Source organism: Pinus tabuliformis, chromosome 1_2, assembly GCF_031772625.1.
Source record: "Pinus tabuliformis cultivar Carrire ecotype Pingquan chromosome 1_2, CPIR1, whole genome shotgun sequence".
Classification (NCBI taxonomy): Eukaryota; Viridiplantae; Streptophyta; class Pinopsida; order Pinales; family Pinaceae; genus Pinus; species Pinus tabuliformis.
In genome coordinates this window covers 70,053,899-70,071,687 of record NC_142298.1, presented here as the reverse complement: position 1 = coordinate 70,071,687, position 17,789 = coordinate 70,053,899, and the positions used below count along the sequence as shown (strand labels likewise).

Here is a 17,789-nt window from a genome sequence, read left to right as displayed (position 1 = left end):
AATGTTGTGTGGACAGCGCAATAGATTACTGATGACAATATAAAGAAGGCACAATTGGTTACCGCTCTACAGGATCGCGCGCTGACTTGGTATATTAAGTATTGTTTTGATAATCCTCTGGCATCGCTAGCAGATACTAAGGTTGCTTTAAACAAGGAGTTTAGTAAGCCTAAGTCTGACTCGCAATCAATAGTTGGATTTAAGGAAATCATGATGAGGGTTGATGAGATGCCTTGGGAATTAGATCAAAGGTTGAAATGTGTGATTCGAGAAGCTAACATGCAGCTCACAGATGGTCAGCATTGCGAGTGGTTTATAGCTTCGCTTCTGCCCCACCTAAGGATTGCTCTGTCGCAACAGAGGATAGAAACTCAAGCAGAATCCTTGTAAATCGCGATGAGGTTGCATGCAACACCCATTCAGGATGAGACCTTGGGAGTAGAGAAGATCCACTCTTAGTTACAAAGCCTCTGCTTAGAATTGCAAAGCTTGAAGAAAGACAAGGAGACTAAACCAGACATGCACGTGGAAGTCTAGTGTCTGAAATGTAAGAGCCGGGGACACGATGAAGACCAATGCCTCATATTTGCAAATCATATTATAGGAGGAGGGCCAATTCCCCTGAGGCCAGAAGCTCTAGCAAGACCGATTGTAGGGGCTATGCTATGGTGTGCTATTTGTCAGGTTGTTGAATAAAATGCGACATATAACTATCATTTGCTTCAAAATTTTGTCCAGATACCTCAGCAGTTGTTTTGTAACTTCTGCAAATTAGTGGGCCATGATGAGCACCACTGTTGCAACTATGAGCTAATGATGGAAAGAACACCTACATACCAGATGCAAGCAGAAACTCGGCCTCCAGAGCAGGGCGCCGAAGGATTTGGTGGAGGTTAACAAAGACGAGGACGAGGCCGAGGAGGAGGAGGAACTAGTAGAGGATGGGGTCAAGTTATCTGTTACAACTACGGAACACCAAGGCACTATGTGTGGGAGTGTCAAAATTAGACACACCTGTCATGTCAATATTGCAGCCAATTTGAACACCCTATAGAAGAATGCCCGGTGCTGATAGCTAAGATGCAGGAGAAGAAGGTGCAACCTCAGCAACCTATGCAGAACTTACAAATGATGAGAGTTGAGCCCCGTGAGGAAGATCAAAGCATGAATATAGTGTTGAGAAGCGTAATAACGATTGGCAATGATAAAGGTAAACAACCTGAAGAGGATGGATGGGTCCGCAAGGCCCCAGAAAAGGAAGTGGGTTTTGATCTAAATCACGCGAAGGAAACATTTATGGAGGCCAAGAAAATCTTCATTGAGGCATCCACCTCAGGAAGTCAGGACAAGATGCAAGACACCAGTGTACCTGCAGAGGTTGATCCCTCTGTGCTTACTACATTTTTGGAGACCTGCATAAAACTGTTGCATGATAGCAAAGTTGTGGAAGGCCTGTAAGAGTTAATAAACAAATGCGCCAACAAAGAGAAGGTCCCTGATGGACACCGGGTGGTCAGAAAAATTGGCAAACATAAGGCAAGAACAGGGCGTGAGATGAGGCTCACCGCGCAGATAGGAGATTATGAGATGGACCAGGTCATTCTAGATCTACGGTTTGATGGGAACATTTTTCCAAAACAAACATGGGAAAGAATGGGGAGACCTGCATTACAGTAGTCTCTAATTCAGCTTAGAATGGCAAACTAGCATAAGATCATCCCTGTGGGATGATTATAAAGAGTCACAGTTGATATAGAAGGTGCGAGCGCGATGGCTGACTTTGAGGTGATAGAGATCATTGATGACAGTAATCCATACGCTGCGCTCTTGGGAATTGACTAGGCCATTGACATGAATGGGGTTATCAATTTGAAGAAGAGGACAATGTCATTTGAAAGGAATCGCTTCGGGTTGTAGTGTCATTGGACCCTGCAAAAGGAGCGCGCTACCAAGACTGAATCAATCCAACAGTAGATGGATGGATTGCATGGGACTGGGAGAGTTCTTGCACCTTTGATTTAGATGAAGAGTTGGAGCATTGGCAGAATCATTTGCATGAAGTATCTACATTGCGCTACAATATGATGACGAAATCATTGTGCTTTGTATCGTTGGAGGTAAGGAACTTACCTTATTATGATAGTTTAACTAATGTGAATAAGTTTTTGGATGCATTTGAGCATGAATTCCCTGAGGATTGCTGCTTCCAAGGATTAGATTTAGCGTTGCGCGCTATGCCCACACGATGGTGGGGTACACCCAAGGATAGCTTTGATGGATGGCGGGATTGCAAATGAATGATGAGGTTACATTTGGGCACCCTAACACTATATTGACTAAGAAATATAGTAGGAAGGATGATCCACATGATCACCTAGCAAAATGGACTAAAGGATGGGGGACAAAACCACTGCCAGAATGGGTACACATATTCTGCCATACTTTGGACATAATTCCCATGAATTGGTATCTAGAAACAGAGCTTTTCCATGGCACCGCAGAGTCGGATATATTGAGGGAAGCATTCTTATTAACCTTTAGTTTTGAAGACAACTTCACGGGCATTGATGAAGCCCTACAAGAGATCAAGGCGGTTATCTTCAGAATGCCACAAGAACCTATGGAGTGGGTCCAACCAAATTGGAGCACCCAACTGCACCATGCACTGGAATGTTATAATGTGGCCGCTAAAGAGGAGGATGACGATCCAAGAAACATTAACATTTCGGAGGAAGAGGGGCATCACGAAGTTGAGGACCCACAAATAGACAACCTGGACATCACTGCGCCATTAAAGACAAAATAAGTAAACATTGGTATTGAAATAGAACCGAAGTTTGCAAATATTGGAGATTATTGGGACGATGCTACCGTGGATAAATTTGTTGAGTTAATCCGCGAATATCAAGATTTTTTTCCTACAAAGTTTTCGGATTTGAAGGGCATAATTGGAGATTTGGGCATTGTGAAGATTACTCTGAAGCCAGACACAAAGCCTATTAAGCAAAGACTATATCGCGTTAATCCTAAATACAAGGAAAAGGTTCACCTAGAGTTGGATAAGATGTTGGAAGCAGGCATCATAGAACCAGTTGAGGAATATGATTGGGTGAGCCTGATGGTGGTTCAGGAAAAGAAGCAGAAGGGAAAGATAAGGATTTGTGTAGATATGTGGAAGATTAATGATGCTTATGTCCATGATCCATTCCCGACACTGTTTACAGATGAAGTTCTGGACAATGTTGGAGGGCATGAGGCTTACTCATTTATTGACGGGGTTTTTGGGTATCATCATATCAAGATCGTGCCAGAGGATAGGCGCAAAATGACCTTCGTGACAGAATAGGGTTGTTTTCAATACACTGTAATGTTGTTTGGACTCAAGAATGCGCCTGCGATATTTTCTTGCGTAGTCATCGCAGCATTCAAGGAGTTCATTCATAAGTTCCTGGAGGTATAATTTGATGATTGGACAGTGTTCGGATTAGTAAAGCACCATGTAGCAAGCTTGCGCCTAATGTTGGATATGTGTCGCAGATATCAGATCATGCTGAATTTGAAGAAATGCCTATTATGTGTTCCCTTTGGAATTTTGCTAGGTCACGTGGTGTGCAAGCAAGGGTTGATGGTGGAACCTACAAATATTGTGGTGATAGTAAATCTAGAGGACCCGAGGAGCGTTAAGCAGTTGCGCACGACGCTGGGACATACAGGATATTACAGGAAGTTCATCAAAGCTTATGCTTAGATTATTGTGCCCATGGGGAAACTGCTGAAGAAGGATGCAACATTCTGTTGGGATGAAGAATGTTAGTGCAGCTTAGATGTAATAAAGGAAAAGATGATCACCGCATCAATCTTGGTATTCCCGGATTGGAAGAAGGAATTTCACGTACATGTGGATGCCTCTCGTATTGCATTGGGTGCAATGTTAATGCAAGCTGGTGAAGGAGAAATGGACATCCTATAGCCTTCATGAGTAGGAAATTATCGAAGGCTGAGAAGAATTATTCAATGATTGAGTGCGAAGGATTGGCCATGATGTATGCATTGCAGAAATTCAGGCACTATTTGTTAGGAGGGAACTTCAAGATGTAAATAGATCATTCTGCCTTCAAATACCTAGTCGATAAGCCTGTGTTGGGGGAAAGATTTGCAGGTGGTTGCTACTATTCTAGGAGTATGACTTTGAAGTAATTGTGAAGCCGGGGAGGTTAAATGTAGGGCCTGACCATCTGTCATGGATCAAAATAGGAGGATCCTAATAATTAGGAGGAAGGGTTGTCAAATGTGCAGCTCTTCGTGGTGTGCGTAGAGGATAATCATTTTGTAAATATTATCCACTTGTTTACTACAGAGATGGAACCAGAAGGGTATATGAGTCAGCAAAAGAAGGAACTCGTATTGTGCGCAGCTGATTTTTCAGTTATTGCAGGACATCTATATAAAATGGGTGCTGCAAAATATTATGAAGATATGTGCCAGACTTTAAGAGGGATAGAATTCTCATTGAAGCTCATCCACAAAGGCTAATCATAGACCTTCGCAAAGGTCCACAAAGGCTAATCAGAGACCTTCGCAAAGGTCCGACAACTGTTTTAGTAGAGTTGCAGTACCAAGCCCTAAGGGCTTATCGATCTATGCGAAGGTAGATCTGAGGTGTTGAAAGACATCACACTCGTCTCTGGGTGCAGAAACTTGGTTCTTTCATCCCCCCATACTACTTTGAGTGAGACTGCAGCCTGCACTATGCGGGTTGTTGCCGAAAGGGCTAGTAATGTAGGGATTTGTTGGTTTGCGCAACTATCTATGTACCTGGGTCAGGACCCTCTAAGCTAATAGATGGTATAGATTTTTCTCACTGTCATAAGGATGATGTGGATTTACCTTAGAGACATCACTTGAGGATTTGATGAGCATAATTAGAGGATGGACCCCTTGTTTATTAGATATAAATCTAGTTGTTGGGTGTTATTATGCCTTTTTTGTGAGTTAAGGAATCATCCCCATGCCTTATGAAGACCTTTTTACCCAAGCTTTGACAAGGTATGAACATGGAAATTGTTTTGAAGCATCATTTGGAGACATTGGACCATAATTTGAGTGATCTGTGGAGTTCTTTCAAAACCAGAGAGGGTCAAATCAAATTTAAATGAGGATGTTGCATCAAAGAAGGGTGACATTAGAGCCTTGGAGATAAATATTGCGTGTTTTTCCACCTTGTAAGCATCTTCAAAGTTGGATCAAGAACAAATCAAGGATATACTTGACGTGGCTTTTGCTTCATCATATGTTGGGGCTAAACCATGAAGGCATATTTAGTAATATTTGGAACCTTTGGAGGCTAGACATGATACCATGTATCGTCATTCACTATTTTGGAAGGTCGTCCCCACTTTTATGGGGCATTTCCTCATCATTTCATTGTACTTGTGGCTTAACCATTTTATTTTGATGATGCATTAGTTTACTTAATTTTAGGAGGGATTTAGATTTAAGTTTGCTTAAGTTAGATATAAGAAATTATATCAAATAATAATATAGATATCACTCTATAAATATATGAAAGATTCCTCATTTGTACTCATGCTTGGATTGTGAGAGCACTCCAATCCTTGGAGATTAATGGAAGAATCTTTATTGGAGCATTTTTAGCGTTAAGGGCTTATCTATGTGGTGAATGTTTTTGACTTAGAAGTTGTTCTTTCTTGGTTATTTTTTCAATATCATTAAAGGCATAATTGTGATTACTCAAGACTACCACAAGGCTACTAAGGTCGATCCATTTGAAGGGAAACTTTGTCACCTGGAAGGAGGATTCCTAGAGGATATTCTCCAATGGTATCCTTTGTTGATTTGAGGTAAGTTTTACTATTCCTTGTTATGACATACTCTCATGTTCCTTATCAAGGGTGTTATAGTCGATCTTGTGCTTGAAGGCTTTCCCTTGGAAGGATCCCTTCTAGTGGAGCCATGATTTCATAATTTTCCTTGACTAGCTAAGGGGTTAATTTAGCTTATAGGGTTCTAACCTCTTTCCCTTATCTACAAGTATCAAATAACCAACCTTAATAGGGTTTTCTTCTTGATCTTATTTTTCCACTTGATTCCTTATGACTCCATAACCCTAGTAGGGAATTGGCATTGATATTCATATCCCTCCATCACTTATTTCACAAACCCAATAAAACTCTATTTTTTTTTACTAAGGCTACTATTGATATCACCTTGTTCTAGTTTGATTAATCATGTTGTCGCCCAAATTGTACGCTTCAAATGCGACAATGACTTAGAGCGGGGGTTGTCACCATGATCCCCGGTCACTCCATTCTAGCTATCTCCTAGGCAAGCTAAGGGGGGTAGTCCCTAAAGGTGAAAGGTGAAGGATGAGGGGAAACTTTCTGGGAACCAACAAGGAGATACACTTAGTTATCTTATGAACTTGATTATAATTAGTTTGCAAGTGTGATTAACGATCAATGTATTAGAGATGTCGATTAGATAATATTCTTAAGACACTTCAATAATTAATAATTAAGATACCAATGCCTTCAATAAAAATTCTCAAGACAAAATGTACTTTCACAATGGATGGATGGACTTATCAAGTTATAAGATACAAGTGTTGCTTAAGGAAGCTAGCTTGATTATCAGAATTACGAGTAAGAAGAGAAATTGCAACAACTTTTAACACACATGATTTATAAATAAGAAATACAATCAACACAAGATAAGCTACAATTAATGAAATTAGGCTCACAATTCTAATTACTAGTGGATGAAGTTCAAAGAAAGACAAATAAATGCATATGACTAAAAATTAGATGCTGCTAGAGAAAACAGTTATATAAGGTTGCTTCTCAAAAAGACTAAATGAATTCAATCGATTATGAGATGCAGAGATTTCTAGGAATGTTTGCAAGGATGAACAACTTAGAGATGTTATGGAAAAGGGAAATGATGATGTCAAGGTGCAACTATGCAAGTGTTGCAATAGGAAAATACCAATGTAACTATGATACCCAAGACCTCACTTGAGATTTTCAAAGAAGCTACTGCCATATAGATCAACCCATAGTCATACCATATCAATCCCAAAGACTACTAAACAAAACACTCAAATCAATAGAAATAAAGCTCTTCAAGCTATGGAGTGATATTCTTATAATTTATTAAATTTGTTAGGTGCTCCTCTACTACTATACCTTAAAAGATACTACTTCCAAGAGAAATTAGTCTATAATATTGCTCAATTCAATACGCAACACACAACTCCAATCTAATCCTAAATGAAGGGTGAAACTATCATTGTGTTTACTATTGTAGCATTCGTTGATATAACCTGCAATCTCAAGATTAATCACAAAACTTTGCAAGGAACAAGAACTAGTGGACAATGATTGATTAGGAACAACAAGATAAAACTATTGTAACTAATTTTAAGCATACATTTGACCTACTTATCAGTCATCATAGGATTAGTCAAGATCAATTTCTGAAAGAAAATTTTAGGCCAAGAGAAAAACACTAGTTATATCATAATGCTACAGTTCTATATCATACCTCTTAGTAACCCAAATCAATCCTTGAAGGTGCACAAGAATGAGAGCCAATCACTTGAAATCATTATATGAGTGTCATGAGTTGTTTCAGAGTGCCTTAGGGCTAACTTTGTTGTTTCAATATGATAATTGGGGTTAGCAACAAAAGAGTTCAGATATGAGACATAACACAATGAACAAATATTTGACAATTGGGAAGAAGAAGGCCTTAAAAGGGTGTGGCCTCACTTGGATGATTGATAAGTCAATGAAAATGATCAAATATCAATGTGTTTAGGCCCTAAACAAATTTGAGAAACCTTCCAAAGATCCATGCTATCCTGCAACCATAAGAGAGTTAGACTTCAAACAAATTTATGAACATTCAATGCACCAAAACCCTATAATGAAAGAAATTCAATGAAAATCTAATGTTAGATCCCTTGAAAAGGCTTGCAATGGAGTCTAATCAGCGTGGAACTGGAATGTAGCAAGATTGTAACCATTCCAAAGTACTACAGTTAGGGTATGTGATCCCTTCAGGGCTACGTTAGGGCTATTTTGGTAGTCAAGACCCGTGGACAAGCCTACAAGGCCTAACACACTTGTGTCTGCCTTCAAGAAAGTAAATATGCTAGTTTCAAGCCTAGAAAAGAGCACTATATCCACAAATCCACTTGTAAATACTATATATGATGAGCTTTGATTGGAGACTTAGTCTTTTTGCAACGAATTTTCCCTTTAGGGCTTGCATCCTCAAGGATAGGAGAGACGTTGAGAAGAGGAGGATTGAAATTGGTGGATTTGATCCTTAAGGAGTCAGATTAGGCCCTGAAATAACTACAACCTTGTCAAGAGGGGTAGACGTCTACCTAAGATAGGTGGAATTCCCTCAAAACTTAGTTGTAGAGTTAGGGGAGGATTAGGGTCCTTGATACTTTAATTTGTCCTTCAATTGATAAGCTAGATACCTGCAGAGAACATTAAAATTCAAACCCTTACCTTTATTCCTGCAAGACCCACATTAGAAAACCGCAAATGCATACTAGGAAGTAAGGGGATATACAAGGGTTAACAAAAAAAATGTTAAAATAATAACTATCTGCAAAATATTTACATTATCCACAAAATAATTACATGCAAAAGAAAGTAAATAATTACAAAGGTTAGGATGTATTTACAAATTAAAAAATAAAATACAAGGGCCCCAAAAATATATTCGAAAATATTTACAAATTTATTTACAAGATATCTACACTATTCACAATTATACATTAGCTCTTGTAAGTAGAATAATCTTTAAAGCACGAGAAAAAATGAAAGTAGATAAATTATTTTTATGGATGTATAATATTACTATCAAAACCCTCCTACATAAAAGTATTCATTAGATGAAGACTTGAAGCCAAACGTAGTATTATCCCCTCACAGTTTGTGAACTTGAAGTTTCCAAGGGCTGGAGCAACCTGCAAATTATTAGATCACAAGGGGTTTGATCCACACAAGAGATCTATAAATATGGAGATGCTTTCCAAATTTTGCTAGATCTAGAATGCTTACTCATGCCCAACACCTAAAGCAAGATACCTATGCTAATAGATGTTCCTACTACTGGAAATTGAAATAATAATTATGCAATAACAGTTCAAAGAATATAAATTAAATTCATCCAGTACATACCACGTATCAATGAGACAAAGACACCATGAATTGAATCCCAAAGTCTTATGATTTTATTACAAAATCTAGCAAAGTCTTGCTGAAAAAGGCTTCCATTATATAGAAAATTTGTGAGGAATAAACCCCTCCAAATGGAAAAAACGGCTAGTTGGGTTGATCCTCGTCAAATTAATCTCATCCATCGATCTTCTTTTGAAATAACTCGATCTCCTCCGTCAATGAAATTTTATTTCTTTTATTTGGAGGAAAAAATCGAATTTCTCTTAAAATCTCTCTTTTCCTAGTCCAAAAAATAATATTTTGGACTTATCCCCAAAAAATTCACGTTGAATTAACCACCAGCGTCCAAGGGGTTAATTTCTCTTAAAAATTATATTTTTCCCTTGGTGGAGGACCTTCAAAATTTAATTCTTTTTTTACTCACGAATTTTTTATGATATTCCACTTGGAGAAAATTTAATTTCTCTCAAATTAATTTTTGACTCAAAATTAATTAATTTTCTGGCTAATTATTTTCTTTTTATTTTTGCTAGAAAAATTAATTAAAAAACTTAAGAGTGGATTAATTATGTTTTTCCACCCTCAAATACTTTATCCATGGTGTCTAATTATGAGCAACAATGCACTAAAATATTTTTTACAAAATATTACAATTTAATTCAACCCTTAGAAGAGGAAATACACATTTGACATAGACCCTTAATACATTACCCAATTATGTGACAAGGCACATGATCTAGTATGAAAAATACATAGACTCGATAAACACTAGGACTCACCTAAGACCTCGTCAACGAACTTCACTCTAGATTTGGGGTATGTCTGGGAGAAAAACTCTACCAATTATTTGTGTTTACAAACACAGATTTTTGGGGGAGGTTAAAAAAATCCTTAATATGAAACCCTTTAAGAAGAATCGTATGCTTACCTAGGTGTTGTTATATGTCTTAATAGTCATACTAGAATAATTTACAATAATTTTGTAGAATTTGAGTTTACGATGATGAAAAATGAAGTTGAATAATGACAATGATCTTCGAAAGAAAAAAATCCACTACTTTGTACCCTACTTCTTGGATTGTTGACACAAGTGTGGTCAACAAAGCCTTAGTAATCCTAGTAGGAAACCCCCCCTTGAATCAAAGGAGAGCCAATCTAAAGTGAGAGGACAAGTTGTTGAGGTGAAAGTAGGTGATCTTTACAAAAAGGTTTTCCATCAAATTATGCATTGTGAATTGGGGATTCTATAATGTGTGTACAATTTTGGTGGTAACAAGCCCATTCATAACAAACTATGGGATGTATAAAAAGAGAGATGTGTGAGGCTAGAAGAGCAAGTTGTTGATATCTCTTGCAACATGGTCCTCCTCATGGTGTCTCTAACTAGCAGGTTCATAACTTTAGGGAATGATGGTGGCCCTAATTTATAAGTTGGATTAGACATGAAACTAGGAGATAGTGAAAGCTTTGAAAAATAGTCAAAAAAGAGCCTGAGAAAGCGCAACCAAGTTCCAATGTCATTACTCCTTGAAAAAATTACATAAGTGTATTTCGATGTCCAAAATATAAGTTAAGAGTAGAAAATTTCATTTGTCTGACTAAAACTAAATAGCCATGCATTAACCTGATGGGAAATCCACATAGAGATGCTTACATTGGAGGGTGTTCCACTAGTAACTAAGTGGGAGGTTTTTAAAAGTTTCATTAAGTCCTAGTTCTACCCTATTACATATGTAGAGGAACAATGAATTTGTCGGCATCAATTTATGTTGAACAAACTATTTCCATTGATGTCAAGGGGCTTATATCATTGATATTGTAAGTATCCAATATATTAAAAAAGACTTTCTCATGAAAAGCTGAAGTCAAAATAAAAAGTGAAATTGTGTGAAAATGGATTAAAGTGAATTTATGTAAAGAAGTCAATAAGTGAAATGGTGGTTTCAGACCCATGGTATTTGGAAAAGTGAAATAAAAGGGGAATTAATTATTTAATTAATAAATTGATGTGTCTTTTTGAGTTAACATGCATTTCATGAAGGGTTATGATAATATATGAAAGGAAAAATTATTGGAAGGAAAGTATGTGTGTGTGAAAATGTAATTTGTGGATTGAACAAGTCATCTTGGAATTTTTTTCTACAAGTTTTTTCTGAGATGCTTCAAATGGTGGAATTTTGAACATATTGAGAAGAGATCGAGGAGAACATCTAGTTAAAATCTTAGATTTTGGTTCTCTATACTCTCAAAGATATACATTAAGGAAGTTAGGGTTTGTGATTGATCCTAAAATCTGTCTCAAAAAGGTCATCTCATAATTTTGATTGTAATTTTTTTCGGGATGTTTCAAAGGATGAAATTTGGAGCAAATTGAGAAGGAATTGCAAGGTACATATGATAAAATTTCATATTCTGGTTACTATAATTTCAGAGATATACCCTATGTAAGTTAGGGTTTGTGAATGGTCCATAAATTAATTTTAAACAAGTGATCTTGAAACTTCTACTATAATTCATTTTTTGTGAAGAATCATGCCATGAAATTTTGAGCATATTGAGAAAACATCTCAAGGTACATCTGGTTAAATTTCATATTCTGGTTCACTATAATTTTGGAGATATACCTTGTGGAAGTTAGATTTTGTGAATGGTCCTTAAAGCTATTTCAAAAGAGTGATCATGGAATTTTTGTTATAATTCTTTTTTGGGACACTTTAGATTGTGAAATTTTCAAAGATGTGATACATATCAAAGTGAGTCGGTAAAATTTTTAGAATTAGATATAAAGGATTGGACAAGTGGCACACTATAAAAAAATTATCTTGGGGGGTGGCAAAAATTAGCAAGTTTTGGCCCAAGGTTACCATAATTTTCACATGTCACATCAAATTTGGTGAAGTGGTGAGCAAATATAAAGAAGAAGCAAGCAAATTTGGTGTTCTAGTGAAGTTATTATTTTTGAAGAAGCTATATGTAGATTAGTTCCACACAAACAAAGAGATTGGCGCCTCTTGCTAAGTTAGTGCTTAGTAGTGGGGATTGGTGTTTACAAATATTTGGAAGAGTAAGTTGGTGCCTACAAATCTTTGTAACAGTAGGTTGGTACCTACAAAGAATTATAAAAAGAAGTTTTGTGGGTTTTTCCAAAATATGTTTCCATGCAAATCTTGTGATCATTGTTTGCAGCTAATCGATCTCATATGTGATTGTTTTATTAAGGTTCATGAATGTTTAAACAAGGAAAAATTGTCTTATATTGATTCACCTTTCCTCTCTCTTAGTATAAGTATGTGCTCAACAATTGGTATTAGAGAAGATTCCTTCGAAAACAATCTAACCACCAAAAGGTAGATCTCATAAGAACACATGGATACTCAAAAAGGTTTCTCCACAAACAAAGCTCCATTGCTTGATGGAACAAATTATGCTACTTATTTAATCACGCTTGGATTTGACATTTGGCAATTTGTTGTAACTAGTTATAATGCTCCATCAACTCCACCAATGGATCAAGCTAGAAAGAAGGTCAGTGAAGATAATGCAAAATCCATGAATGTTATCTTGTGTGGTCTACCGAAATCAGAGTTTGTCGAGGTGATTCATTTTGAATCGGAAAAATAAATATATGACAAAATTCAAAATATCTATGGAGGCAATGAAAAGGTTAAGAAGGCAAAGTTGCAAACTCGTAGAAGGAAAATTGAGAGTTTGAAAGTGAAAGGCGAAGAAAATGTTGCAACATGTCTCCTTTTTGTAGAATAAATTGTCAATACTATCATAGGCCTTGGTGAAAAGATTGAAGAATAAATGATTGTACAAAAGGTGTTAAGGTCTCCCCATTAAAATTTGATGTGAAAGTTTTAGCTATTTAAGAAATTAAGGATCTTGATAAGCCGATATTATATGAATTGCATGGGATTATTGTTAGACCAAAGGTCACATTGAGGCGGGGGGAAGGGGGGTGTGAATTAGTGTAATGGAAAACTTATATTTCAAAAAAATTCATCAATAAATAATGATATAGCAGTGTACCAACACAATTTTGCATCATAACAATAAATGAAGCCATGCATCAATAAACCATCATCACACCAACACAAGAGGACATAAGAATTTATGTGGAAACCCCTACAGGAGAAAACACAAATTCTTCTTCCTTAAATAATTTAGATAGATTTGCAGGCACCAACCTACTCAAAGCACCTCACCCCAAAGATGTGCAAGCAACTATTTGCAATAAACTATAGCTTGATTGAAGCACCGACCTCAAAAATGTGCAAGCACCTACTTGCAATAGGCTACAACCTAATTGAGTAATCAACCTTGAAAATGTGCAAGCTTCGACATGTTGTAGGTTTCAACTTGATTGAGGCTCGAACCTCAGTGGAGGCACCCACTTCCCTCTTCAACCAGTGTGGAACACTTTTCATAATATTTCAAATAAGATCCACATGCTCTTCAAAATATGTCTTCAAAACTGATCATGTTGCTATTGTCACAATATTGTCGCAACCTGCTCATAACCTGCTCTACTTATTACAAAAATCTCTTCATCAATCTAGTACCATGAAACATTTCCTTGATCCTGATTTGGTCATACATACACAACATGTTACAACCTGCTCATATACTCTAAAGCATCCCAACACCACGTTTATTGTTGATCTTCAAATTCAAATTTTCAAATTTCAATGTATTGTTGATCTTTATGGTTGAGGATAAAAAATAGAGTCTTTCATTGAAAATTTGAAACTCTATGAGCATTCCATGTTGGATCAAGAAAATCAGGAGTAGGTCTTGACTCCTATGTACCATAGAGGACATAACACTAGAAGCTTAGTTATAGTTGGAAAAGATATAGGTTTTCAGAAGAATTTAGTACAAGAAGACAAGGGAAACATGATGTTTGGTAAATTGAGTTGAAAGGACTACCTCTAGGAAAGAAAAAAAAATACTCAAAGAAGAATAAAGAGGAAATTTTCATCACCTCATTTAATAATCTTTTGGGGACTAAAAAACTCCCTAAACGGGGAGGTATGATTCAGAATGGATCATTATATAATTTTCATCTATCTAGATGTTTTTGGGAGGAAAATTTGGGGAGAATGGCTTGCAAGGCCTAGTTTGGAGATTCGGGGTTTAGAACCTTCTAGATCCACATTGAAGCATCAAATGACACCTCTTGGAGTCAAAAAATTGTGAGAGTAGTTATATAGCTTCAACGTTTTTGTACACACTAATCTCTTTCCAATAATGCAAAAATAATTTCAATTAGAGCTCATATGTGGAATTTATGCCTCTCAAAAATTGACCCACCTTGTTGACCACCATGGTACCAAGTGGATGCCAGTTTAACCCCCATTACTCACACATGTGGGGCTAGCCACATGTGGACTTTCAAGAAAATTTTCTAAGGTCCAAAACCTAACACTATTTGAGGGTTGAGGCATGCAAATACACTAACCTTAGATTATTGTTAGGCTATATTAAATATTGAGTTGCTAGTAGGAGGGGATTCCAATATTTTAACATTTTACTTATTCCATAGTTGAGTAGAGCATCTAGGAGTGGAATTGAAGAGCATAACAATGGGGGAAGAAGATTTTGTACCATCTATTTAGGCCATGGTATCAAAGACAACTCCATAGTGAATGTCCCTTTCTTTGAATTTACATTCTCATAATTGAAGAAAAGAAAACGGAGAATAGGCTTCACCTTCTAGTTTGATTTTCTCCCATTTTGGGTTTCCTAGGATATATTTTGTGTTGATAGCATGTTCATTTTCTTTTTCTTTCATTTTTGTATTTAAGTTATTTTCATAAATTTGAGCAATAAGCTAGCAATAATAAATCTAAGATCTACATAAAAAAACCTACGTAATAAAAGATTTTATTATAATATAAGATATGTTGTAATGAACTATTCCAGTAAAATATCCTTGTTGATTTACAATCAAACACACTTGATAAATGGATGGGTTTATCATTTCGTTAAGTCCCTTTTCTTATGATGTTGCTATAGTAGGATTTTTCTAGGCAATTTAAATTTATGATGTAGCATTTGCTAGACATTAGCTAGGGGGAATGTGTTTCATGATGTTAATACCCTCATTGATATATTATTTCCAAAGTTTAAGTTAGAAAGGGGGATACTACATATAATTTTATGGTGATGTTACCTTTTACTAAGGTTGGATAATGACCTTTGATGTAATAATCCCTTGATGGTGGTGCACCTTAGGTTTGGTTTTATGTTTTGTTGGTATCATTGATGGATTTTGTTGGTGAGAACATCTTTTATTTACATGGTAAAACACTTGATTAGAGTGTAGCCTCTATTGACACACATGTTCAAGGTGGTTTAATCAATTGGTGACTCTTTGAAGATGAACTATGGTTTAATTTCAATGTTAACCTTTGCGCACACATGTTGAGGTTGATTTAACTATTCAATGGTTAAATGAATCTAGTTTATCCATATTAAAGTTACCGATTAGGCATCCTACTTCATTGAATTCATTTTCACACTTTAAGGTGTTAGTTGGATTTGGTTGAGGATTTCTAGTGATGCGCGCCCTTCTTGGCCACATTTACAAGGCATGCTTTTATTGTTTTTTAGAGAAGTTGACACACCTCTGTAGGACACATTGTCTTGGATTGGTTAGACATCTTTATGACATGGTATATGGAGTAATCTTTTATTATTTGAGGCCTAAACACTCTTGGCACATTCTCTTAGGACATAGTTCATTTGTGGCTTGTTGAGGTAGCTACATGGCACACTTTTCTAGGGTGCACCTCTCCTAGGTATTCTCTCATATTTATTGCAAGGTTATTTCAGCTACACTTGCCATCATTTGTCTTTCATTGGAGAGTGCCCTCACGTCTTTAACTTGACATATCTATTATTTTATTAGAGGACTTTTATGGAAGGGTGAGTTACGTACATGGAGGGCCAAACTATTAGAGGACTTTTATGAAAGGGTGAGTTACATACATGGAGGGCTAAACATGTGGCTTCTGCTGCATTTACTTGGTCCTATTACTATTTTTGAGCATGCATTTACCTTAAAATATATTCACATGTAATTTCTTGCCCTTTAGTTGATGATGAGTAAGATAAAAATTTCAATGATTTTTTCGCAATGTTTCTATTTACTATTTTTTATCTCTCTCTCCTTTTTTCTTTCTTCTTTGTGTCTAGGCTAAGCGTAGGCCGGGGCCAACCCCTATATTGGATAGAAGAAGTATTGATCACCCACAGTCAGATACTTATCACTAGGATTGTGCAAGGCTCAGTGAAACCTTGACGTTTCTTGGGAAGGTTTTAATTCTCCCAAAGTGACTGCCATCCTCAACACCTCTCCATGAGGTTTGAACTTGTGACCTAAACCCCACACAAACCAAATAGTCTACACCCCATGAATATATCTCTCTATTGTATTTAAAATAAAATAAAAAATCAAATTAATGATTAACAAAAAAAACCTATAAAAAAATAGATGAAAATGTCATAAAATTGGATTTGAACCTGAACCATTCCTTTCCTCTCAACCACTTGAATGGCACCTAATTGACATCTTTATGCTATATATGATTGTGTTTATCCATTTAAAATCTCATATTTTTATTTTTATTTTGATTCAGACCAACACTCCCCTCTTTTCACCTTTTGTGACTTTCAAAGTTTTTCTTTCCACCATTTTGTGACTTTCAAACTTTATGCCGTGTAAGCAATTTGGTCGTTGTTATATAATGTACGCGCATTTTCCTGTCCATTATGTAGTTTTTCCTGAAATAATTTAATGAATTTCTTTATGATACATTGCAGACTGTTCCAAAAGCATTTGTTTATCGTTGGATGCCGAAAGAAAAGGTGAAAGGCTCGTTTAAATTAAGACTTCTGTATAGGAAGAAAAGTTGGGAGGTTACGTTTAAACCGTATAAGAAATCTTCTGCATTTTTGTCGAGAGGCTTTGTTGTTAGCAATGGGCTGAGGAGAGGAGATAAATGTGTTTTTAAGCTGGTAAGTGAGCTACAGTACATATTTGAGGTCCATGTCATTAAGCATGGACGCCATGACAACTGTGGACGTACACAATATAAAAGAAATGTAAGCACTGCACAGGCTTTGGTGCCACATGAGAAGATGAAGCAATCTGTGGTAAACCCAAATCATTCCATGGTTGAGTCCGTGGTAGGTAATGGAAGTCATAGTCCAGTTCAGGGTGCTTGTACTACCAAACTTGAAGTTATCCAAATGGACTAGTCAGTTTGAAGAGGCCAAGTTGAAAATGGATGAGAGATATATTGTATCACCAATTTAATTCAAGGCCGGTTTCCTCACATTTACCAAACGCCTCTGCACAATTTAATTTTACTGGTTATCTTTCTTATAAATGAAATCGCCCATACGTTTGTATGTTATCGATTATCTGTCATGCATGTCAAGTCACTGTGACTGTGTTGTGTTGCTTATGGTGAATAATTTATTTTTTTTAATCTATAGATATTGTATTTGGATAGAACTGAGCATTTTTTAATCAAACTGTCTTTAGAAATGGGGTAA

The 17,789-nt window shown here is 36.5% G+C and overlaps 1 protein-coding gene across 1 annotated transcript in view; it reads left to right on the top strand.

The window, feature by feature from the left end:
* The window catches only part of LOC149204468 (B3 domain-containing protein At3g17010-like), a 63,549-nt gene extending 46,060 nt beyond the window's left edge, over positions 1 to 17,489 (top strand). Inside the window, exon 4 of the mRNA XM_089397133.1 lies at positions 17,052 to 17,489. Coding sequence (XP_089253259.1) covers positions 17,052 to 17,489 — 438 coding nt within the window. The remainder of the gene's footprint in view (positions 1 to 17,051) is intronic.
* Positions 17,490 to 17,789: the final 300 nt, after the last annotated feature.